The sequence below is a fragment of the Myotis daubentonii genome, chromosome 5, assembly GCF_963259705.1.
Source record: "Myotis daubentonii chromosome 5, mMyoDau2.1, whole genome shotgun sequence".
Lineage (NCBI taxonomy): Eukaryota > Metazoa > Chordata > Mammalia > Chiroptera > Vespertilionidae > Myotis > Myotis daubentonii.
This window is the reverse complement of record NC_081844.1, coordinates 74,789,958-74,816,676: the sequence shown is the minus strand read 5'-3', so window position 1 is coordinate 74,816,676 and position 26,719 is coordinate 74,789,958. Positions and strand designations below refer to the sequence as shown.

Here is a 26,719-nt window from a genome sequence, read left to right as displayed (position 1 = left end):
GTTAATTTGGAATTTTGTTTCGCCTAAAAGTTGTTTATTCTGAAGTACGATGTTTCCTTATATGGTTCACCAGTTAGAAGATTCCTGGATTGGGCTGAATATTTCCTAATTCTGTACCCAGAGATTGATTTACATTGTTTACAAATGCCTCCTGTAAGAGTCCCAGTGTGAACCCTGAATGTTGTAAGTAGTGGAAAGAGAGTATAGCTTACTGAGAACTCAAATGCTATGTTAATATGCAAACTTTTGTTAGTGAGGAGAGGCAATGTCACGGATTTCAACATTGGGCAAGCTGGCTAACCACAGTGCATAGTTCAATGAAAAATTTTCTTTCAGAATTTCCCTCGGTGTTACTTACGAAGAGCTACTGCACTCTCCACCATTCCCCAGCAGCCACCGCTTTTTATTTATACAATAAATAAAAGGGGAAAAGATAGGATTTAAGTCTCTTCTAAGCCCTAGAATTTTATGATCCCATAACAATAAGTATATTAGATTACAGCTAAATGTGGCAAGGCACAGGGGACCATTTGATTAATATTTACATTTCTGAAAACTAGTATTTGAGAGCTGTTTTCCCTAGGTGTGATCAGAATTTTACCTTAAACCATGGGATTTATATATTTATTTATCAAGTCACTTTGCAGAGTGAATATGTGACTTGTTTTTATGGCTCATTTATATGAGACTCCATTCATAAATTTTAAATAAGCATTATTAATATCATGGTATTGAACTTACTGTTCAACTACTAAATGAACTGTGTCCACTTGATTTGACCAAAAGGCTTCAAGAATCCCATTCCTTCTCTTTTCTTCTATCTACAACCCCAAATATTGGTAGGAAAAAACTGTCTTTTACCTATTATGATGGGCATTCCTTTGTTTGATTTTGCCAATACTTTCCTTAATTATATTTTGAATTGACTCACCTGATAGTATTCTATTTCTTAGGGAAGTTTTATGCAAAAAATAATCTGACAAAGAACAATATCACAAAAACTAGCAACAAAGCAACAATGATTTGTATTTTGAGAGCTTTCTTTGTGTCCAAAATCATGTTAATTGCTTTATACATTTTATCTCAATCTTTAAAACAGTTTTATAGAGATCATGATTACCGGCAGAGGCAGGACTTGAACCTGAGGATATAATACTCCATATCCCAGAATCTTCACCTCTATCCTCCATCCCTCCTACATCCATACTATATGGATGCAGTATCCAGGGCAATGCGGATATTATTGAAACCCAATACCGAGAATGTGCAGAATGATTCTCACCTTAGACCAGTCACCCATTCGCCACAGGTAGCATTTGGAGTAATCCTCACAGTCCTCGGACTCCCTGGGTCGGGTGGAAAGGACGCACTTCTTTCTGGGGTTAGTACACCTCACGGTCCGCTGACGGACACCTTTGCCACACTTGACGGAGCACTGGAAGACATCAGAGGGTTTGCATAAAGCCAGTGTTTAGAAGAGAGACAAATGATGAAATTATGTAAAGTGTGGATCCTACTCATCTCCATAAGCCTATAACCCACATACAGAATAAGGAGAACAGGCTGTGCACCAGTATTAGAGGCCCGAGGTAGCTCGGCACAGTGCTGGGGCGAAAGGCTTTCAGGAGCACAGGACCGTGATTGCAGAGAGAAATAGAGCATAGGGATTATTTAGGAAAAACAAATAGAATGCAGTGATCAAAATGTAAATGCTACATTTGATTGACATCAAATATTTACATAAATTGTGTAATAAAGTTCATTGCTTTATTTTTGCTAAGATTTTATCTGTGTTAGCCTAGAACTGTAAAAAATGAGAATTTTTTTCAAATGTATTTTCTTTTCTTCCAGCACTATTTATCCCCCCTATACCTTCTTCCACCTCCACCTACCTCCATACCCCCTCGCCATCACCACACTATTGTCTGTGTCCAAATTTCTTATAGAATGCCATTTCTCACAAACTGTTCTTAAAGCTAAAACCAAGAAAATCTTAGCAAAAATAAAAAGAATTTCTTTACATGCTTATATAGCCCTGGAAAACATCATTCTAAATAGTTGTATGGATTGAAATATAAGTTGATCCACAAACAGTTTAATTTACATTATAAATAACTGATTCCTGACTGACAGTGGGGACATCACAGATATGAAGCACACATGTATACCCCACCAACCTTTTAGGTGCAACTTGCCCGCCCATTTACCTTGATGCTTTCTATTATGTAAAGCTTCCCAAAGGTACGTATCACTGACTATCTGGACACAGGGACCAGAATGACATTAGGTGGGACAGGGGAGCGTGAGCGAAATGGGAGCTATGGCAAAATGTGAAAATCCAAGTTATATCTGTTTCTGAAAAAGGCCTAAAGAAAGAGGTGCAGGCAAACATTTAGCAACAACACAGTGCAGGAACGGCCATGCAGATTCCAAAAGTTGTGTTCCTGAAAACTTAAGCGTGGAGCTAATAATATTTTACACGTACTCAAATTTTTCACAAATACATAAATATCTCATAATTTATAGCTTGCATTAGACTATCTTGAATTTTCAAGAAAATGATTTAATTTCTCTAAGCTATATTATAAAAGGATAAAACTGTTAACTTTCTTGAATTCCTGATTAAATATAAATAACGTCCTAAATATTAATTAAAAACATAGTCCTTGCTCACAGAAAATGATTGTTAAATGTTAATCCCTTTCTTCTCCTTTCTTGTTTAAATATTCAGGGATTTGTGATGAGTCAAATGTGTATTTTAATATGTGCTCACTTAAAAGTATACTCATGGTACGTAAATGAAAAAGCAGGATTCTAAAATGTACATAAAACATGCTCTTCATCATGTTACGTTATTTACAAAATAAAGAGTAAAAAAATCTTTGTTTTCCTATTTTCAAAATTATTTATAATGAGCATACTTTTTTATTATCAGCAAAATCAACAGATGGTATTGAAAAATACTGTCAAAACATGATACAACACGACCTTAAAGAATCTAAAAGTCAAAAAAGAAAAGGAAAGGGAAAGAAATGGGACGTGTGCCGCACCTCTGACCACACCCCCGCCTCCCACACGGTCATGCAGTCCTGGCCCTCACAGCGCTGGGCGGAGGCCGGCTTGGGCCCAGCACAGTCCCTCTCCCGGGCCCGAATCAGGGTTCCGTTGCTCAGTTGTTGGGTACACGCCACTTGTCTGCTCTGCATCCCTTTTCCACAAGTTCGTGAACACGGGGTCCATTCTGTCATCATCCATCTAAAAGTAAGAAAACAAAATAAGCCCGTCAGAGAGAGACAAGTATCAAAGATCTCACTCATATGTGGAATCTAATGAACAAAATAGATCCAGAGACATAGAAGCAAGGAACCGATTGTGGAATCTCAGAATAAAGGAGGTAGCGGGTAGGTGGGGAGAGATCAACCAAAGAACTTGTATGCATATATGCATAACCCATGGACACAGACAATAGGGTAGTGAAGGCCTGGGGTGGGAAGTGGAGGTGGGTTAGAAGAGGTCAATGGGGGAAAACAGGGACATATGTAATACTTTCAATAATAAAGATTAAAAATAAATAAAAGTAAAGCAACAGTCACTGAAACAAATTAAAAGACAGCTATCATTTCTAATGAATTGGGGTCTCCCCTAAGAACTCCTAATTTAAACACTGCTCCAAATTTATTTCAGGAATGAACCAAGGCCTCTGCCAGAAAAGTGTTTCACGAAATTTGGTACTTGCGCAATTCCTGTCAATAAAACCCTTTCTGCATTTCCCCTCATTGGGACAACCTCACAGTGGGATCCGAGTCCCCCACTCAACTATCTGCACAATGGCATTTAAGCACAGAGCAGGGCAGTCAGAAGCCTGGACTTAATTCTGGGTTCTGTACAAGCTGTGCATATTCTTAAAACAATAGTTAATATCTGTTAAGTATTTCTCATTTGTAAAAGTGCTTATTAAGGCTGACATCCAACGGGTGCTCAGTATGTAGTGTATATTATCTATACTACCTTATATTTCTAAAAGCCATACTGATTCATAAGTTTCTCTAGCTTCGTTGCCCACTTGTTTAGAAAATAAGCCATATGCTCAGCTCGCTCCCCAAACACCCTCTGTTGTCACTTCACGGCACTTGTTTTTTTTTTGTTTTTTTTTTTTGACTGATGCGTGTCTATTTATTGGCACAGGGTCCTACAGGGCCAAGACCACACCCTCCCCACCCTCTTCCCTGTAAAAATAAACTCTGTCCTTCCCTCTCCCTGATGTATCTGCTTTCCGGCTAGTCCGGGAAGACTCAGCCCTCCCTTAAGAGTTGTGCCCCAAGACACAGGAACTAGCATCCCCTACACATACACACTTCCACTCTGAGCCCAGGGAAACCAGGAGGCAGCAGGGAGGCTTGCAGAGGCCCTGGGGCTTCCACTAAGAGCCAAGCACAGTTGGTCTGTCAGTGAGGGTTGGCAGCAGTGTGGGAAGCAGCAGTATGAGGAGCATGAGGTGGAGGGTGGCCCCTGAGGGGGGTGCTAAAGGACCTAAGTCCACTCCCAAGTGAGCATTGTGTGAGCCTCCAGAAGAAGCATAGCAGGCCCCATGGCCATCCAGCCATGTGAGCTTGCGGCTAGAAAAGCCGGCTCCTTCCTGGGGGAGCTGGTGCCCCCCACCCCCCACCCAGGCCTCCTTCAGGCAAGGTGACATGGAAGGATGTCACAGTGAGTGGTGGGGGCTCTGCTAGAGGCAGGGGCACCCCCAAAGCAGAGGCACAATGTGGTGGCTGAGCAGGGACTGGGACCTATGTCACTTGTGGTGTGGAGGGGCTAGACCCAGTCTAGCTGGCATGTGCCTTCTCCAAACTCCAGAGCAAACAGCCTTGCTGGGCGAGCTGCCCCAGACCCTAGCAACAGCTGGCCATTTCTCCCGGGACCCAGGTCTACCACACTTCACACAGCTGCCCTGGGTTCATGGGGGAGCCGACAGGGCAGCCAAAGGCGGCACTTGTTTCTGGATCATTTTCTGCTAAGATCCTCGATAGCAGCTCCAAGTCCCTTCCTCCTAGCAGGGCTTCTCCCATTCAACCCGCAGGGATTGCGTTCCCCTTTGCCCGGTGTCACCTGGCTTGTGGCACTCACAAGACAAGTACACGTTACTCCCTGGGGAAGTGGAGGGGCTCACAGGCTACCTAGAGAACGTGGCCTTCTTTTGCTGCTGAGTACATAAGCTCTTCAAAGGCAGGGACAGGGCTTTATTCCTCTTTGCATCTGTAACACTTTTCATACAAGAGCTTGGCGTTAAACATTCCTCAAAATGGAATTTACAGTATGTTTCTCTCCATTTTACAGAAACAGCCTCAGTTATTCCAAATTTACTTAAGCCCATATGTTCTTAACAATGAGACCAAGAGATGTTCCATCCTCTTACAGCCTAGTTTTCTTATCTGGACAATGGTTTACTTCTAAATGATTCTATGCCTTTGTTTCTGGGTCAGGAGGGGGAAAAACAACGAAAAAACAAAACAAAAAAACACTTCATGATAACACCTGCACTCCAGTATCTCCTCCAGCAAGGTTCTGGTGTGCTGGCCTATTAAGAATGATGTGGACCTACCATCTGGCTTTGGAGGTTCCTACTGGGTTTTTCCCTAAAGGGTGTACTTATCATCCAATTTCATTCAGGTTCTGCTTCATCTTTCTGCACAAGGATACACATTAAAATCCATGTCCCTCTCTCCCCAACTATGGAATCCCCAACTGAAAAAAAGAACAATTTGCAATGTTATGGAATCTCATTTTTTGAAATAAAATTATTTTAGGGATTCTTAGCATAATGATAAAAAGTTATTTTTTTCCATTCTTGTGAAAACTGCTCAAAAAGGAGAACACGTATTATAGAATCCATCTAATTTGGAATTGTCCCATTTCCTTATCTTTAGGATTCTTTCTTACAAAGCTATTTACTAGGACATCAATATATTTTATATTTGGCACATAGGGTTCCATCAGACATTTTGGTGACATTTTCAATAAATGTGAATAGAAATTAGAATGTTTCTTACTAGGTGGGGCAAAAGAAGAGGCAGGAGGAATAAAGTTTGTGCAATGCCAGTAAGTTTTGGAAAGTTTCTTGTGATGATCCCTAATAATCACCCAGGTTCATTCTTACTTTCCAATATTTTGGTTAACCCCATCAATATAGCTTCTCGGTAGTACAAAAATATACTGTTTTTTTTTTCCCAAGAGAAGAAAAATACTGATTTCTTACAAAAAGACTTCCAGTCTCTAGCTCAAAAATCCCTCACTCAGAAATAGACTGAGCTTTTAAAACCATTCATTTTACCAAGTCATCATCGAGTCCTTTTCTCCTAAGATAGCCAAGGTCGGCAAATGAACAACAACGCATGGTGTGCATTGTACACTCTGATCCTTCAGTGACCAAGTGAGAAAGTGACAAGTACACTCTCATCCTTTAAGCAGCTCATTTAAGATTCCCAATATAGCAGAAAATGCCATTATTCGTTCATCCATATGGGAAAGTTAGGTGGAATATAAAACAAATGGTGTTTTGAAATATTTTAGTAAATTACTCAATGCAAAATAAATAGCATTTTAATATTTATTAAAAAGAAATAAAGATAAAGATAATTCTTAGGAATAATCTCTATATATAAAAGCCTAAGCAACTGTTCCGATGGGTTGATTGGTGGCTATGACGACGCACTGACCACTAGGGGGCAGATGCTCAATACAGGAGCTGTCCCTGGTAGTCAATGTGTTCCCACAGCCAACCTCCCACAGTCACTACCCCCGGCCAGCAAGCCCTGATCAGGCCCTGATCAACCCCGATCACCGGCCAGGCCTAGGGACCCCACCCATGCATGAATTCATGCACTGGGCCTCTGGTAATAACAAGAAAGTATCCAGGTTCTTTAGCTGACAGGAAAAAGGTCCAAAACTCTTTTCTACATCTGTCCAGTACTAAATGCAAAGGACCCAAAGATATGACTGCTGGAAGCAATAATTCCTTAGATTGTCTTTCCTGTTGATTACTACTCAGCCTGATCAAAAAGCTTAATTAGTTCAATTACTTATGTAGTTAAGCTGAAAAGCTTATAGCCAGGCAGATATGTAACATTATTGAAAGTACTGTAAGGTACTTTTACCTTTTGCACATTCTCTTACATATCATTCTTTTGTCCTATACTTAAGAAGCATATCACTTTCCTGGGGGAGGTGTATGATGGTTAGAGGACAAATGCAAAGGGAAGGAAAGGTTGATAATCAGCTTTTGATACCTTAAATATATTAAATCTACAAAAAAAAAAAAGCAAGTCTGGAAATGTCAGCTTTGTAGAGGAAAGAAGGATTTTTGAAATTCTTTTAAGCTCTCATTAACACAGCACAAGCCAGATCTGCAGGGCTTAACAGCAGTTTTCCAATAAGCAGAACTTGAGGGAACTCAGGATGCAGAGCATCAGAGCGGGGAAAGGCGGGGGAGGGGGTAAAGAAACCAGAAGAACTGAGCACTAGCCTACATGACCACACCCCCGCAGAGATCAGAGAAGCCTAAATAGAGTTGGCAGGCACCTCTGTCCCTCCTCCCCCTTTCACCGCCCATACTTACTCATTGTGGTGGAGGGTCATGAAGATTTTATTAGTTACAGATCCCAGCAAAACTACAAAGTCTTTGTATCTGAGTCGTAGGATGTGTACATTCACTGACTCCACTGCAGAAACTACAGTGAGAGGAGACCAATTCTGTTTGACTTCCTAAGAACTCGAAACTACACCCTAACTCACTGAACCTCAACAAATCCCTGAGTGTCAGGCTAGGAATGTTCCTGTCCCCGTGTTCTGGAGGAATCAACCCGGCCTCACACTCTTTTGTCATTCCATCCCTACAAGTTTGTAGGCCATTTGACACTGGGGCTTAGTCCCACAGCGCCCAGCATCGTTTTACATGAAAGCACGTGGGTTTTCAGGAGCCCTGTGAGAGAGGCCATTCCCAACAGCCTTGTTGGGAGCCTGCTCCAAAGCTATACTAAGGTTCCACTCATCCACCTCTGTTAGTGATTAAGGCATGGCTTCTCTCTATGCCACTCCAATATTCATTCCATCAAGTTGATTCTGTCTTTTCAGACCCTGCTTTATTTAAAAGCTTACATTTTGGTTTAGATCCCTTGCATTGGTTTTAAAGAAAATGTGACTTTGGTAAGACTCAGAGTGTGTGGGACAGGGTTACCTAGTTTGGCATGGCTGCTCATTGCACTTGCGAATCTGTGGCTCTGGCTTGGTTAAGTATTTGCATTTCTTGCTGTCCACAATGCTGATATTTTTGTTCATGATTTTTGTGCAAGACACTGTTGTCTTCCTTTCTCCTGAAAGAAACATATAAAGAATGTTATTATAGGCTTTTATCTAATGGATTTAGGAGGTATTCACAGGCTTGTTGTAATTTCCAGAGATATTTTAAACAAATTGTAGGCTAGATCAATGAAGATGATATTATTTACATAAAAAATGTATCTTTAGGTTTAAGAAAGATGAATAGTAATTTTCTCATTAGAAATTAAATGGCAAGTTTTGTATTATAAAGGGATTGTGGCACCATAAGTTGATTCAATATTAAAGACTTGTTATAAAGGGCTATGCCATCTTTAGCATTAAGTGGTGGAAAGATATGTTTGCATACACCTAGGTACCTTCATGAAAGCACATAAACTCCCATAAACATGCATGCATGTTTGGTTGTACAACATCAGTGCTCTGTTAAGTTATGGAAAGCAAGCTTGGAGTATGACTCAGACCTTTATTCTTTTTTTAAAAAAAAATATATTTTATTGATTTTTTACAGAGAGGAAGGGAGAGAGATAGAGAGTTAGAAACATCGATGAGAGAGAAACATCAATCAGCCGCCTCCTGCATACCCCCTACTGGGGATGTGCCCGCAACCCAGGTACATGCCCTTGACCGGAATCGAACCCGAGACCTTTTTTTCGTCCACAGGCCGACGCTCTATCCACTGAGCCAAACCGGTTTCGGCCAGACCTTTATTCTTATGGCCTCTGATAAAGGCCCCAAGAATTCTAGAAATCCTCATTCCCTAATGACTACCATGCTCTCTAATAGCCATGGGACCCTTACCATTGTTCACCAGATTTCAGAAAACTGGCTTTTCTACTCTCTCTGGTATGATAAAGCCTGATAACAGGAAGTAAAAGTGACCATTTGTACGATGTATTAACATTTCAGAGAGCCCCATGAGCACACATACCTGACAGCACTTTTATTTCACCTTACACTTCAAAAGCCTAATATATATGTGCTAATTCTTCCTCTACAAAAGTCAAAAATCTACGTAAGATTGAATAATCGAATTTAACTTATTGTTTGACATTATAAACAAACTAGAGGCCCAGTGCCCAAAATTTGTGCACAGGTAGGGTTCCTAGGCCTGGCCAGCAATCGGGGCCGATCGGGGTCTTCTGGCTGCTGGCCAGGGCCTTCTTTCCAGCTGCCGGCTGGGGCTTCCCTTTCCAGGCTGCTGGCTGCTGGCCAGGGCCTTCCTTCATTCTGCACCGCCCCCTAGTGGTCAGCACATGTCATAGCAAGCGACTGAACTCAGTCTTCCAGCCGAACTCCCAAAGGGACACTTTGCATTATATATATTGCAATGGATCCTTAAGGATTAAGAAAAAAAAATCACGAGTTTTCTGAGTCACTATTCAAAGGCCCAATAGCTAGGGTCCTATGACGGTCTTGCAATGATAATTAGGAAGCTCGAAGTTTTTGTCCAGGTCATGCCAAATAGGACGACCTGGGCTGGTGGCTGAGAAGTCACTCTGTCATTCGTTAACAGAGGGAAGACTGGCATTAAGGGAAAAACAAAGAAGGAATGTAGAGAGAAAGAGAGCGACACTTAAACAATTTTTGAGTATCTTTTCCTTTGACTTCAATGGGGGATGGGAGAGACAATGGAGTGGCCAAGTGGAAGGCAAAGGAACAAATTCAGGATCTCCCTAGATTTCCCTCTCAATACTGGGTATAGTCCCATGATAACTTCTAGTATAAAAGCCTGACTATATCTGTAGACATATGTGTATTAACTAATAATGTATCTGTGCTTATTGCATATCATGTAAACAAAACCATTTAGATCTTCAGTTGCACCTGCTAGCATAGGTAGTATAATATTAGATTTAATCATAGTCATGTGCAATGCCCATCAACTTCACATAACTTTCAAACAAACTATTAAAGATGCAGAAATGATTTATTTTACTCTTCCTTTTTTTTTGTTTTGTTTTGTTTTTTGTCAGAAAAAACTGGCCCACTTGTAGGAGATATCTAAATGTATAAGATTTTGGGACACATTTTTGGTCAAGTTCCTCCTACTTTCTAATGATTCAGGTGCTCCTTTATGACCTGGCATGTACATTAAAAAGATATGCGAACTCTCTCTCACTTTAGCCTATGTATTATTTCTGCATTGCAATGGTGCCAACCTAAAAGTGGGATTAAAAATGTTACATTTATGAAATATGAATGTTAGTTTTAAAATCTAATTTAAAGCCTTCACAGTCATAAGACACTCTTCTACAGAATAGATGGAGTTACCTAAACTAATTTAAATCGTGGCTTTTTGCCAACTACAACACAAGAAGATGACAAACAGACATTATCCAGAAGGCTTTTGCTAAACATGTATGTAGTCGTGGAATAAATAACTCAGGGCTAATTATACTGCATTTTCTTCCACTCCTCAGTAAATATCTAACCTTAGTTTTGTCAGCCCAGAGCTAACATATTGAGCTATTGAAAAAAATCTTTTAAGTATAAGTATTGATATATCAAGAGGAATAAAACTATCAGCACCACTTCAGGGAGCGCCTAAGTGGTGTTCTAAGAACGCTTGAAAGCCTGTGAATATGAATTGGGACATTTCCACAATGCAGCAAGGAAGCTCGCATTGTAAGTTTTTTGGCAGATAAAACAACCTAGTCCTAATTTTAAAAAAAAATGTTATTGAACGAAAACAATAGAATCAGGGGGGAAAAATCTATTGCTGAGCTACAGACACTTCATGCCTATGAAAATACAACTAAGATCATAAAGCCATATGGAAATGTTATTGTTTGATTTTTTTTCTTTTATATATTTTTATGTCCCAGCCAACACAGGAAATTTCCATTCTAGCATGTAATAGCAGTATTTATAATGCATCCAGCTCTGCAGGACCCAGGGATGAACAGAAAGTGAAGGAACTGGCCTTCTGCCTGAACCATGAGTAGCTGCAGGCTGTTGACAGTGTATTACTTGCTTTATGGCAATTCACTTCACCTCCGGGTCATTCCCATTAAATCTATATTGGGGAAATCTGTTTTGATGTTTTGTATACAATTATGAATAAAATAAAATAAGCATTATGCCTTTGTCTCATTGACAAATTTAGGCAAAATTCGAAAACGTAAGGTCCTTTTTACTTACTGACTCTTTCTAGAGAGATACTACATTGTGTTCCTTCTTTCCCAGGCTCGGAGATAAGCTGATTCTTTTTTCTATGCTCTGTATTTAACCCCTGAAACAATTATTTTTTTTTAATAAAACTATGTTCTATCCAGGTAGATCACATTTCTAAAACTTGCATCATAAATGCAGAAACATGTCCTGGGAGTGGGTTCAGTGTTTGGATATGCATAACTGAAACTCTCTAAATGTCACCGACATTCCAAACTTTTAAATAGAACTATAGAACTCTATAAGACTGTCTATATATATATCCATTTGTATTCATGCATTTCTTTTTTTAAAAATGAATTTTATTGATTTTTTACAGAGAGGAAGGGAGAGGGATAGAGAGTTGGAAACATCAATGAGAGAGAAACATCGATCAGCTGCCTCCTGCACACTCCCTACTGGGGATGTGCCCACAACCAAGGTACATGCCCTTGACCGGAATCGAACCTGGGACCCTTGAGTCCGCAGGGTGACGCTCTATCCACTGAGCCAAACCAGTTAGGGCTGAGCACATCTTAAAGATACATAAAATGCTGGTTATTTTCGAAGTATAAATTTTTTCCCCACATCATGGCATTCACTTCTAAGACTTTTTTTTTTTTTTTTACATTTCTATAATTTTTTTTTCTCAGGGTTTGGATTTAATATTAAAAATGACTTTTTTTATATTTTAGGGAAAAGCTGTTATTTTGTATTGTAGGCGACACCCAATATATAATCCAAATTGATTGTCATTTCCATACACAAATATTTAAATGGGATATCATAACTTGCAAGTTAAATGCAACTTGAGTGCTAGCGTAACACTAAAGGACTTCATGAATTAGTTTCTTTCTACTTTTCCGATCAAATTATTTTTGACAGCTTGATCCTCATATTTTACAACCTAGTAATAAATACTCTCACTAAATCCCAGTGCCTTTGCACCTATGCATATCCCTAGAAGGGTTTCTTCATCTCCCCCAACCACTCTGCATAGTGATGCTGCTATTATCTACTAGATGGATAGATAGGTCTCTGAAAGCAGAAAGCACTCATCTTTTGACCACTCAGCAAGAGTGAATGCGCAGTCAGTATTGGTAAAGGAATCAATGAGTGAAATAGAAGCATATAATTCAAGCCCAAAGTGCTTTCTTTACGAAGAGATTTATCTTAACACTATGTTTCCTAAAATGGTGAAAAACCATCTGCAAACAAAATGACAAGTTATGGGGAACAGTTATCTGTAGTAAATCAGTTAATGGGTTTTCACTTAGGTATTAAAATTCAAGCTTATAAAGAATTTATGTTAACATAAAAAGTACTTATTAATTTAAGTAAAGGAAGTAGAATACAAAATTGTATTGATTTTATTGAAATAAAGTAATGCCAAGAGAAAATATATTTTTGGCGTATTTTATTTATTTGTTTGTTTGTTTTTTGCTAATAGCATTTATTTTGGTACATTCAAAGTGCCTCTAAAATGGAAAAACACCCTTGAAAATGTACAGGCATTTGTATCTTAAGATGATCCCTCAACTTGGACCCACAGGCTTGGATGCCTCCTTAGAATCTGGTCATGGACAAGGAACTGTGTCTCAGATACCACAGCACAAGGCTAATAGCATGAGTTGTAAACTACTAGGATTTGGACCCATGTGGAGAATGTGGAATGTTGGCTTATGTTTTTCCGCTTTACATTGTATCTATTTAGATTTCCTAAAAGCATGCTCAACTCTTCATTTATTTCAAAAATAGGATATTAAATTTGGGGCTCCTCCTTCTAGGTTTTCTTTAATTAATTTATCCGCCAGATCACAATAAATTCTGGCATAAGACAGTAGCAGCATGCCCTGTGCGAAATGCAGGTTCCACATACAACCTCAGGTATTATGGAATGGTACATCTCTAATGCCTTGTGAGATCCAGATCACTTAAAACAGATCTTTTACGCAAACCAAAATAAATTTAAAACATTCCCTCCAAGATTATTTAGATGTTTTAGAACAACTAAAGCAAAGTAAACACTTATTTCACAAGTACATTTTAAGCTGTTTAAAAATAAACGGGCTGATTTCAATGGTCAATGCTATAACACAAATGATATATCCATTTAAATTTTTCTAGAATTATCATTAGAATTGAAAAGATGATGATGAAAGAGATCAACCGAAGGACTTGTATGCATGCATATAAGCATAACCAATGGACACAAGACACTGGGGTGGGGGGGGCGGGGCTGTGGGGGAGGATGAGGGCATCTGCCTGGGTGTAGGGGAGGCCGGGGGAAGGTCAATGGGGAAAAAAGGGAGACATATGTACTACTATTTGTAATACTTTAAACAATAAAATAAAATTTTAAAAAAAGATGATGAAACATGTATGTATTTTAAACTGTTGGAAACATTTAATTGATATCACCAGTATCCATTATTTTTAAAATATTTGGTTTATATCTTAGGCTTTTCATATCTTATAACTAATATTAATAAATTAATGGAAATGCATAATAAAAACTTTATTTTGGTTTATTTTAAAACGTAGTTGAAGATACTGATGCAAAAGATCATTAGCATTAAAATGTAGTTACATGAAACAAGGTATTTTTTTTAATTTCCCCACTTATTTCTGGCAATCTAAAGCCTTACAGTAGAATTAAAAAAATAACTTATGTGAGACAATGACATTTTATACTGCCTTGTGATACTTTATTTGCTCTTGCATAGTATTTTCCCGTGAAGTAGAATAGAGCTATTTTTCCTCTTTTCTGCTGAAGATAAATTTTGCATGAATCTGTTTCCAATGTTCTGTGCTTTGAACTTACTCTCATTTAATTCATGAATATGCTGAAAGATTACAAAGCTTTTTCTGGCTATAACATTGACAATGCGAAGTCAGAAATGATGAGATTCCTGAAATCCTGTCCATCCACTTAATTTATGAACTGCAAAGAAAAATAATATCCAAAAGCCCAGAAATATTTTGGCATTGAAATGAATATGTGCCCTATTAACATTGTCAGAGATAATTGAAAACTGTTGACTGAACACAAAGGAACAGATTTGAAAGAGAAGGTCTACTCAAGCACAAATTGTAGAGTCTGTGTATAATTAGTACTATTTTACGAAACAAATTATTTGAAATAAAAATAAGAACATATTTAAATTAATTCTAATTTTAATTAAATTCATTGGGGTGACACTGATTAATAAGATTATATAGGCTTCAAGTGTACAGTTCTGCAATATATCATCTATATATTGCATTGTGTGTTCACCCACCCCCCAAGTCAAGTCTCCTTTCATCACCAGATATTTGACCCCCTTTACCCTCATCAACTCCCCCCACTCCCTTTTCCTCTGGTAATCACCATACTGTTGTCCATGTCTATGAGTTTTTGTTTGTTTCTTCATTTGTTGCTTTCTGTTTTATATCCCACGTGAGTGAAATCATATGGTTCTTGTCCTTTTCTATCTGAATTTAACAGAATAAAATAAAATATCTCTATATAATCTCTAAGGGACATGCCCTATTTTGTGGAAACAACATTTAGCTTCCAAGCTGCTCTTGAAGAAAGTATATGATGAGGAGGAAAGGAGACTTGAACTCAGGAATCCTGATTCTAATCCGGCTCCTCCCTCAATGAGCCTGTGACCTTGGGAAGTCACTTAATCTCTCTCTGCTTCAATTTTCTCATGTTCATAATTTAGAAGTTATGCTTAAGAATATCAGAAAGCCCTTCTGACTCTGAAGCAAAAGGAATTTATAGTGAACCTCTATTTCTTAAGGTTTGGTAATTGGCAAAACATAGTCTAGGTTGCCATTAATGTTATTTTGGGGGAAAAATTGAACCCTAATAATTTGCTTGTTCAAACTGAAGACTGACAAGCGCTGAATGTTTACTTCTGATGCAGCTTTTATTAGACCACAATTACAAAAGAAAGAAAAATTGAGGGTCATAAAATTCACTGGGCAAACATGTTCCTGTCTAGAGTTTCAAATGTAAACAGACTTTAAGGGCCACCTGTCAGTGCACTAACAGAAACCATCCACCTTTCCACGGGGCCACTCCCCACAGCCTGCCCTCAGATGGCAGCTGGTCATTCTTACCTGAGTTTTACTGCAGAGAAAATTCTAACCATGTAGATTTTCATTTCAAGTATGCTTGTTTCTATTTTGTATTTTTTATGTGGGTGGAGGACGTGAGGCAGAAGCCCTGAAGTGAAACAGGTCCTGGCATCAGTGAGGAGTGAGCAGAGAAGCAGGCCTGTGTGTAAACATGGGGGCATCTGCAGGAGAGGTCAGGAGGGCAGAGGGTCCCAAGTCTCAGAGCAGATGCCCACAAAATACCAACTTCTGCGCATGGGCCACGAAGTTTCAATCGCACTGTCCGTGCGCGCCCGCACGTGGTATTTTGTGGAAGAGCCACACTCATGGGGCCAAAGAGCCGCATGTGGCTCGCGAGCCGTGGTTTGCCAACCACTGCCCCAGGAGATGCGTGGCCAATGCAAACTGTATCAGGTAAGCAGGACTGAAAACATTTTTTAAATTGTGAGAAAATTTCAAATCCCCTTGTTGTAATTATGCTGTATTTGGGGCAAAGTGTGCTCTGTAATATCTCCTTCTTCCCTTCCCCAAACGCTGCCTTTGCTCTGGCGGCTCCAGGGGGCCAGGTGCCCCAGGAGCCAGATGAGCACCAGAGCTCGGAATGTGGGGACAAAAGCTGCTCCCTCCAGCCTCTGCACCTTCAATGTTACAGCAGGTTTTTTCTCCCCCTTGAAGACACTTTGTTTTCCCCAGAGCCCCTGCCAGGGGCCATTCTCTCTCCAGCACCTCTGATTGAGAGGCAGCGTGGGTGTCCTGCTCCTCGCTGCCACTGCCAGCCTACACCCTTCCTTCCTCCGAAACCTCCAGCCTTGGATCAACTCTGCGCCAGTCTCCTTGGTGTAGTCAAACTTCTACCTCTGGGCCACCCCTCTAAGGTGTCAGCCACTGCATCATCGTTACATTTTCCAACACTGGTCCTAGTACCATTTCTGTCATTAAGAATTACAGAATTATTTGAATTACTTGAATTATTCTTATAATACCTAGGCTTCTTCATTCATGGCCCTCTCCTCTTCCCAGAGATCTTGCCTTTCACGTTAAGTCAATAGCTCCCCTGGTCTGGTTATTACCAATAACTAGACCCCCTCCATGACCTTAGCTCTATTTTCTGCCATTATCTCCTGCATTTCCAGGCCTCTCCCTTGAGTCTTCAGTATATTTTCTTCATCTGCACTATACATTCTTACCTGTGTATGCAGACAACTCAGAAGCAAACTCAATACTGCTCTTTCCTAGCACCTTCACATGCATTTCAGGTCTTGTGGGCAGATGTATTTTGGAATTTAGAACTTTTAATACTTTATACAAATAATAAAGTATAAAAAGTATCCTTATATATAAAACCCTAATATGCAAATAGACCAAAAGGCAGAACTGAACAACAGGTTGCTATGATGTGTGCTGATCACCAGGGGGCGCACACCAAACATGGTGGGCATTGGCAGCAGACAGCAGAGCATGGAACATGGAGGGCATTGGCCATGGAGGGATGATGAAGCAAGTGAGCAGGGGTGCCAGACCAAGGCGAGGTGCCAGTTGCTGTCACTGGGGAGAGCCTCTGGTGGTTACTGAAAATTCTTTGCTCCCATGTGCTGCAGTCCCACCCAGCGCTCACACCTGCTGCCTGTGCCAGCACCCCTTGCACCCGCTGCCAGTGCCTGGTGCCGGTCCCTATAACTCGGCACCATCAGCAGGTGCGAGCAGTGACTGCCAGGCCGGATTGCCCATGAGGGCTTCTCCACCTCCCCCTGCTCCTGAGGGACAATCTGATGATCGGGGCAGCAGCCACCACTCACACCCACTGACGGCACCGGCCCCAATCGCTCTGCACCATCAGCAGGTGCAAGCAGGGCTGGTGCCATCGGCGCATGGGAGCAGCGGCAGCAGGAGCGGGGCTGCCAGCAGACAGGGGACCTGGAGCCGTGGCAGGAGGGGTCGGGTGGTGGCATGGAGGATGGGCCAAAACCCGCCCCTGTGCCCACCAGAGCCTCGCAGCCCAGAGTTCCTTTCAAGGTGCATGAATTCGTGCACTGGGCCCCTAGTATATATTAAGTAAGCCCCTGTAAGCAAATAAATTAATATTTATGTAAAGCAAAGCAATGAGATATGTAATACCTCTCAATGAACTTTTTTTCAATTCACATCAAATTTTGCCACAAAATATTCCATGTTTAGCCACTAAATGCATCACAAAAAACGTTCATTTTCCAATTCTTCATGGAGTTTGGAATTTTAGAGAAGAGGCTGCAGATCTGCCTTAATTATCAACAGTTAATCAGAAAGTAACCGCTATCCTGGAAATATAAATATTAGAAAATCCTTTACCTCCTCCACACGTGGCATCACAATCTTCCCAGCCTGTGTGTGTCCACATGAAAAGTGGTCCAGGTGCTTTAGAGCTCTGATTTTCTGGAGGAGGGTCTGATGGAATCGTGTATTCATAGTGAAGACCATAACTCTGGTCTTGAAACAGCAGCACCTATAATACAACATATAGAAGTGATGAAGGTAGATGGTCAAAGTAGAACACATTCAATGTGAAGCTTAAAATGAAGAATGCTGATATCCTAAAATGCTTATTGCATGGGATGCATGCTTCTTTAATAAACAGTAGAATTGTGGCATTATTGCTTAACTGTTGTAATTGTCATACTTCTGGAAAAACTGAAGTTCCACACTTACCTCTGTGGAGCTAAAGGCATTATGAAGAAAAGCCCACTTGAATGAGGTCAGATATACCAGATCATTTTCTTTCAAGTCAGTGGACTAGACAGTTTCCCAAAGAATGATACATGATTGAGATGACTTAAGCAGTGGGAGACAGGAATATGTATCCGCTCTAACAGCAAGATATAATTCACAATTTAATGTCCATTCATATAAAACAGAAAGTCCCTGCACCAACAGAGGAGGAGGACAGAAGACTTTGGGATTCATTTCTATCCACGAGGGTAGAGAACTTCTAAGCCAACTTTAGGACAAAAATTTCATACCACAATTTTGTCATAGTTACTAATTTTCCATTTGAACTTTTAAATAAATGTTAATTTAATAACAAATAAAAACAAATTAGTTTTGTACACATATATGTGAGCAGTGCAATAAACCATAAAGGATATATGAAAATATAAGAATGACTGTATTTGGGGCTACACCGGACATAAGAAGGGACCCTGTCCGTTTTGTTCCCCCCTAGTATCCTGTGCCAAGCGCAAAACTAGTCATCATGGGCAATCATACATATTTTAAATAAAAGAAATATACCTGAAAAAGAATCATTTTAAATAAAAGAATAAGAATATGTGTTTCTTTATAAATACATTTACATAAAATAGGTTAACTCCATGGGATTTATCACTTCTATGAATCTGAGGATTTATGAAAGCTATCTATATAATACATTGTGGTGCATAAAAACATATATATCTCAACTTTAAACTATGTTAAATTATTAAAGAATTTTATTATATGAACTGTATCAAGGGCATTATAATGATAGGCGATTCAGAGTTAACAATTACATGGGGAGAAATTTAAATGAGCCTAAGTTTAATTTTCTTTACTTTTTTAATAAAATTCAGTTCACTATATCAACAGAAATACTAATTCAATATGTGGATTGTGGAACTAGAATGATGGCATTATCAATCAACTATATCAATAATAGTTTTAAATTCACATATACATACTGGGTACTAATTCTAAGTACATTACAGTGCTTATTTTGGTTTTAAATATCTCACTGATGTTGCCAGTTATAGGTGACTTTCAGCTAAATTAATTAACAAAGAGAGATTGATTTACCTTGTTTATGAACAAAGCCAGACTACTGCATAGCTTTAAAAATTTTTTTACTTTTATTTATTTATTTTTTAAATCTTTATTGTTCAGATTATTACATTTGTTCCTCTTTTTCCCCCCCTTAACTCCCCTCCTCCCAGTTCCCGCCCCACCCTCTGCCCTCACTCCCCACCCACTGTCCTCATCCATACGTGCACGATTTTTGTCCAGTCTCTTCCCGCATCTCCCACACCCCTTCCCCCCGCCCCAAGAATAGTCAGTCCATTCCCTTTCTATGTCCCTGATTCTATTATGATCACCAGATTATTCACTTGATTCTTAGATTCACTTGTTGATAGATGCACGTTTGTTGTTCATAATTTGTATCTTTACCTTTTTCTTCTTCTTCCTCTTCTTAAAGGATACCTTTCAGCATTTCATATAATACTGCTTTAGTGGTGATGAACTCCTTTAGCTTTTCCTTATCTGTGAAGCTCTTTATCTGACCTTCAGTTCTGAATGATAGCTTTGCTGGATAGAGTAATCTTGGTTGTAGGTTCTTGGTATTCATCACTTTGAATATTTCTTGCCATTCCCTTCTGGCCTGTAAAGTTTCTGTTGAGAAATCCGCTGACAGTCGTATGGGTATTCCCTTGTAGGTAACTGAGTTTCTTTCTCTTGCTGCTTTTAGGATTTTCTCTTTGTCTTTTGCTCTTGGCATTTTAATTATGATGTGTCTTGGTGTGGTCCTCTTTGGATTCCTTTTGTTTGGGGTTCTCTGTGCTTCCTGGACCTGTAAGTCTATTTCTTTCACCAGGTGGGGCAAGTTTTCTGTCATTATTTCTTCAAATAGGTTTTCAGTATCTTGCTCTCTCTCATCTTCTGGCACCCCTATAATTCTGATGTTGTTACGCTTGAAGCTGTCCCAGAGGCACCTTACACTATCTTCGTATTTTCGGATTCTTTTTTCATTTTGCTTTTCTGGTTGGGTGTTTTTTGCTTCTTCGCGTTTTAAATCTTTGCCTTGATTCTTGCGCTCCTCTGGTCTGCTGTTGGGAGTCTGTATAGTATTCGTTATTTCAGTCCGTGTATGCTTAATTTCTAGTTGGTTCTTTATCATAACATCGAGGGTCTCATTAGTTTTCTTGAGGATCTCACTACATTTATCGGCGGCTTCTAGACAGTTCTTAAGAGACCTTAAAAGTGTGGTTCTGAACTCAATATCCTCCATTGACAGTTTTGTCCTGTTTCTTTGTCTCCGCATTTTTTATGCTTTCTTGGTACACCCCCTAGTGGTCTTTGTGCGCAGTCTTGTTGTAGTTAAGCCTTGATTGTTGTCAGCAATAGTGGGGGTGATTTGACCTCCAGGCTAACTGGCTATGAGAGTCCGCTACTTTTATTTTTTAATTACAGTTTACATTCAATATTACTCTGTATTAATTCCAGATGTATAGTATAGTGGTTAGATAATCATGTACTTTACAGAGTGGCCCCCCCTATATTTTAAGTACCCACCTGGCCTCATATATAGTTATTACAATACTAGAGGCCCGGTGCACAAAAATTTGTGCACTCGGGGGGGGGGGATGGAGAAGGGGTCCCTCAGCCCGGCCTGTGCCCTCTCGCAGTCTGGGACCCCTCAGAGGATGACCACCTGCTGGCTTAGGCCCGCTCCCCAGGGGATTGGGTCTAAGCTGGCAATCAGACATCCCTCTGGCAGCCCGGCAGCCTTCTGGGGATGTCCACTTGTCAGCAGGGAGCAGGCCTAAACTGCAGTCAGACATCCTTAGTGCTGATGAGGAGGCAGGAGAGGCTCCTACCACCACCAGTGTACTGGCAGCCGTCAGCCTGGCTTGTGGCTGAGCAGAGCTCCTCCCATGTGAGAGCGCACTGACCACCAGAGAGCAGCTCCTGCATTGAGCGTCTGCCTTCTGGTGGTAAGTGTGTGTCATAGTGACCAGTCATTCCCAGTCGTTCTGCTGTTAGGGTCAGTTTGCATATTACCCTTTTACTATATAGGATAGAGGCCTGGTGGATGGGTGGGGGTCGGCTGGTTTGCTCTGAAGGGTGTCCCAGATCAGGGTGTGGGTCCTGGTTGGGTGCCTGGCCAGCCTGGATGATGGGATGATGGCTGTTTGCAGCTGGTCACACACCCTTCAGGGTGGGGGTCCCCACTTGGGTGCCTGGCTAGTCTGGGTGAGGGGCTGAGGGCCGGGCTGAGGGCCGTTTTCAGGCTGGCGGGTGACTGAAGCTCCCAACATCTCCTTTTTTTCTTTTTTTTTTTATTCTGGGATTTATTTACCTTCTATGGCTGTCACTGGAACTGAGAGCCAGCTTTAGCTCTGAGGCTCGGCTCCAGCTCTGAGACGTCGGCTGCTGAAAGCAGGTATCTGGGTTTGTTTGGATTCTCTAATTGAAACACTGTTGCAGTTCCAGCTCTGAGGCCCGGCTGGCTGAAAGCAGGTTTCTGGGGTTTGTTTAGCTTCTATAATTGCAACATTGTTTCTTAGAGTGCAGCTCAGAGGCCGGCAGCGGCAGGTGGGGAACCTTGGCTTCCTCCATCACTGGAGCAAGCAAGCCTCCTGTTCGCTTCAGCTGCCTGGCTGCCGGCCGCCATCTTGGTTGGCGGTTAATTTGCATATCACCCTGATTAGCCAATGGGAAGCATGTCGGAGGTACGGTTAATTACCATGTTTGTCTATTATTAGATAGGATTATTGACTATATTGTCTATGTTGTATTTACATCTCTGTGACTATTCTGTAACTACCAATTGTATTTCCAATCCATTCCCCTCTCCCAACTGTCAGTTTTTTCTCTGTATCTATGAGTCTATTTCTATTTTATTTGTTTATTTTGTTCTTAAGATTCCACATGTAAATAAAATCATATGGTATTTGTCTATGCCCATCCATGCTGTCACAGAAGGTAAGATCTCATTCTTTTTTATGGCCAAATAGTATTTCATTGTGTGTATATACCACTACTATTTACCCACTCATCTATTGATGGGCACTTGGGATGCTTTCATATTTTGTATTGTAAATAATGCTGCAATAAACAAAGGGATACATATATTCTTTCAAATTAATGTTTTGGATTTCTTTGGATACACTGCCAGAAGTAGAATCACTGGGTCATAAAGCAATGCCATTTTTTTTTTATGAACCCCACACTGTTTTAACAGTGCACTGTGGTTTCCTTTTCTCCACATCCTCAAATACTTGTTTGCTGATTTATTGATGATAGCCATCCTGACAGGTGTGAAGTGTTTTCTGATTGTGGTTTTATTTGTATTTCTCTGATGATTCACGATCTTGGGCATCCTTTCATATATCTACTGGCAATCTGTATGTCCTCTCTGGAGAAGTGACTAATCAGACCCTCTGTTCACTTTTTAATTGGATTGATTGTTTTTCTGGTGCTGTCTGAGTTCTTCATAAATTTTGTATCTTAACCCTTGATTGGATGTTATCATTGGCAAAAATCTCCTCTCATCCAGTAGGTTGTCTTTTTGTTTTGTTGATGGTTTCCCTTTGTGTGCAAAAATTTTTTATTTTCATGTAGAACCATTTTTTTCTTCTGTTTCCCTTGCCTGAGAAGATGTGTCAGAAAAAAATACTGCAAAGAGAACAAGCTGAGATTTTACTGCCTATATTTTCTTCTAGGAGTCTTATGGTTTCAGTTCTTAAATTTCAGTCTGTAATCCATTTTGAGTTTATTCTTGTACATGGTATAATTGGGTCTAGTTTCAGTTTTTGTGTCTATCCAATTTTCCCAGAATCATTTATTGAATAGACCGTCTTTGCCCTTTTGTATGTTCTTGCTTCCTTTATCATAAACTGATTGAAAGTATAGGTGTAGGTTGATTTCTGGGCTCTCTGCTTGGTTCATTGATCCATGTGTCTGTTTTTATGCTTGTACCATGCTGTTTTAATTACTATAGCCTTGCAATATAGTTTGATATTAGGTAGTGTGATACATCCCACTTTGTTCTTTTTCTAGATTTCTGTCATTATTTAGGGTCTTTCCATACAAATTTTTAGATTACTTTTTCTAGTTTTGTGAACTATACCACTGGTATGTTGACAGGAATTGAGTTGAATCTATAGAGTACTTTGGGTGGTATGGACCTTTATTTAACATTTCAAAAAAATCTTTATTTTCTTTTCAATCACAGTTTGCATTCAATATTATTTTATATTAGTTTCAGCTGTACAACATAGTAGTTAGACAATCCCATACTTTACAAAGTGATCCCCCTGATATCTCCAGTATCCACCTGACATCATATATAGTTATTACAGTATTATTGAGGTAGTTGGACATTTTAATAGTGTTAATTCTTTCTACCCATGAGCATGGTATATGCTTCTATTTATTAGTATATTCTTTGACTTCTTTCTTCAATGTCCTATAATTTTCTGAGTGTCTTTTATATCCTTGGATAAGCTTATTCATAGGAATTTCAAATTTTTTTCATTCAATTATAAATGGCATTGTTTTCTTAGTTTCTCTTTCTCATAGTTCATTATCGCTATATAAAATGCAACTGATTTCTGAATATTAATTTTGTAAACTGCTAGTTACTCAATTTGTTTATTGGTTCTAGTTTGGTTTTTGGTGGAGTCTTCAGGGTTCTCTATATATAGTATCACATTATCTGCAAATAATGACAGTTTACTTCTTCCTTACTAATTTGGATGCCTTTTATTTCTTATCTGATTACTGTGGCTAGGACTTCCAGTGCTATGTTGAATAAGAGTGCTAAAAACACTGGCTTGTTCCTGATCTTAAGGGAAATGTTTTTAGTTTTTCCCTATTGAGTGTGATGTTAGCTGTGAGTTTGTCATATATAGCCTTTATTATGTTGAGGTACGTTGCCTCTAGTCCCACTTTTCTGAGTGTTTGTATCATGTATGGGTGCTGGATTTTGTTAAATGCTTTTTTCTGCATCTATTGACATGGTCATATGGTTGTTACCCTTCATTTTGTTTAGATGGCATATCATGTTAACTGATTTGCAGAAATTGTACCAACCATGCATCCCTGGAATAAAGCCCACTTGGTGTACGATCATTTTAATCTTTGCTGGATTCGGTTTGCTAATTTTGTTGGGGATTTTAGCATCTATATTCATCAGGAATATTGGCCTATAATTTTCTTCTTTCTGGTTTTGGAATTAGGATAATGCTGACCTCATAATATGAGCTTGGAGGCCTTCCGTCCTCTTAAGATTTTTAGAATAGTTTGAGAAGGATTAGTGTAAGTTCTTTGGATGTTTGGTAAAGTTTACCTGTGGAGTCATCCTGTCCAGGATGACTTTTGTTTGCTGGGGGTTTTTTGGCTACTACTTCAATTTCATTAGTTGTAATCAGTCTGTTCATATTCTGTTTCTTCTTAATTCTGTTTTGGAAGAGTGTATGTTTCTAGGAACTTATCCATTTCTTCCAGACTATGCAATTTGCTACCATATAGTTTTAAAATATTTTTTAAAATTGATTTTAGAGAGAGATAGGGAGAGAGAGGGAAACATTGATTTGTTGCACTAACTTATGCATTATTGGTTGATTCTTTGATATATCCTGACCAGGGATCAAACCAGCAACCTTGGTGTATTAGGATGAAGCTCTAACCAACTGAGCTACCTGACCAGGGCTCAGAATAATTTTTTTTATAATCTGTTGTATTTCTATGGTGTCAGTTATTACTTCTCCTCTTTCATTTCTGATTTTATTTATTTGGGTCCTCTCTTTTTCTTGATGAGTCTGGTTATTACATAGCTTTTACTATTTATTCATTTGTTTGTTTATTTGTTTATTTTAGTTGGCCTGTGTTTCATTATTTTATTTATTTTAAAATTTTCGTTGTTGAAAGTATTACATGTCTCCTTTTCCCCCCATTGACCCTTTCTAGCCTGCCCCGTCCCCCACCCCAGGCCTTCACCACCCTATTGTCTGTGTCCATGGGTTATGAATATAAGCATACGAGTTCTTTGGTTGATAAAATGAACTTATAAATAATAGCTACTTGCCAACTTATTTAATTAAATAAAAACATGTCTATTTTTCCTAAAAACCTATATTTACATTAATATAACTTTAGATTGTCCTTGAATAAATGATGCCCTTTGAAACAGAGACCTTGGCTATAAAACCATCAGCTCCTTCTGAAAGCATTTGAAGTTGGCAGCACACTTTTGCAAGAAGGAAAGTGTGACCGTGTTACAGTTGAGGGGCACAGACTGAAACATGGCAGAAGGTATTGCCTTTCAAAATGCAGTACTGGCTTTCAATCTGTAATAGTCATTAAAGACAAATATCTTAGAAGTGCAGTTTCCCTTGGATTATGGAATAAATCCAGGTCACATAGATGCCTTCTTTTAGACATAGTTCACTGACTTTAATTACGTTTCATGCTTCCAGGAAAAACCTTGGTAATTACCAGTCAGATTAAGAATTCTGCAGCAAGGAAACTCCCTCTGCCCAGCACTGAGGTCTCACGTCAACTGTTTTAAGATTTTTGAATTAGGGGCTCAGTAAAAGACCTTCGGTCTTGTTCCATAAAAATGTAGGTTACATTCATATAAGGCAGGCATTTCCTGTAATCCAATCATTAAAAATATTTGTTGTTGGAAATGTCATGTTTAAGTGACTTCTGGATGAGCACTTTGTAAAGTTTATAAATGTCTAATCACTACGCTGTACACTTGAAACTAATTAATATTGTATGTCAACTGTAACTAATAAATAAATAAATAAATAAATAAAGTAAGTAAGTAAGTAAGTAAGTAAGTAAGTAAGTTATGGAAAGAGCCAGATATTAAGTATGTATGTTTGTTTAGTCAGCCCCCTCCCCTCTCTCCAGATGGCTCATGGCACAAAGTGAAGTTTCCCCTTCAAATGAAATAATACGATCCAAAGAAATTGTGGGGAGATGAACAAATAATTATTCAAAGTATACATACACTTACGATCCAAGGCTCTCTGGTGTAGAGCTAAATCTAAGCTTCATGCCAGAAGGGCCAGCATAGTAGGTTGATTAACACCTGGGTCGTTCTTAACTAAATAAGTTATTGGGAGACACTGTGCACATCACTTAACTTCTCTAATAATTAGTTGTTCAGTAAAATGGAGTAATAATAATACATATTATACAGGGTTACCATGACGATTAAATGCCATAAGGAACATAAAGCACTTTGGACAGTATCTGACTCAGTGCTAAATGAATCAGAATCATCATCATCACCGTCAAGATTTGGAACAGAAGGTCCCCAAGCACCTAACTCTCCTTGCTCCCTGTATCTGTGTTGGTAAAACCTATTGATTGCAGTTCTAGAAAACAT

At 39.4% G+C, this 26,719-nt stretch overlaps 1 protein-coding gene across 1 annotated transcript in view; it reads right to left on the bottom strand.

The window, feature by feature from the left end:
- Nucleotides 1-26,719, bottom strand: part of ADAMTS19 (ADAM metallopeptidase with thrombospondin type 1 motif 19) — a 216,734-nt gene that overhangs the window by 20,069 nt on the left and 169,946 nt on the right. The window contains exons 18-21 of the mRNA XM_059695332.1: nt 17,917-18,070; nt 8,231-8,366; nt 3,051-3,255; nt 1,283-1,435 (exon numbers count right to left, since the gene is read on the bottom strand). Coding sequence (XP_059551315.1) covers nt 1,283-1,435; nt 3,051-3,255; nt 8,231-8,366; nt 17,917-18,070 — 648 coding nt within the window. The remainder of the gene's footprint in view (nt 1-1,282; nt 1,436-3,050; nt 3,256-8,230; nt 8,367-17,916; nt 18,071-26,719) is intronic.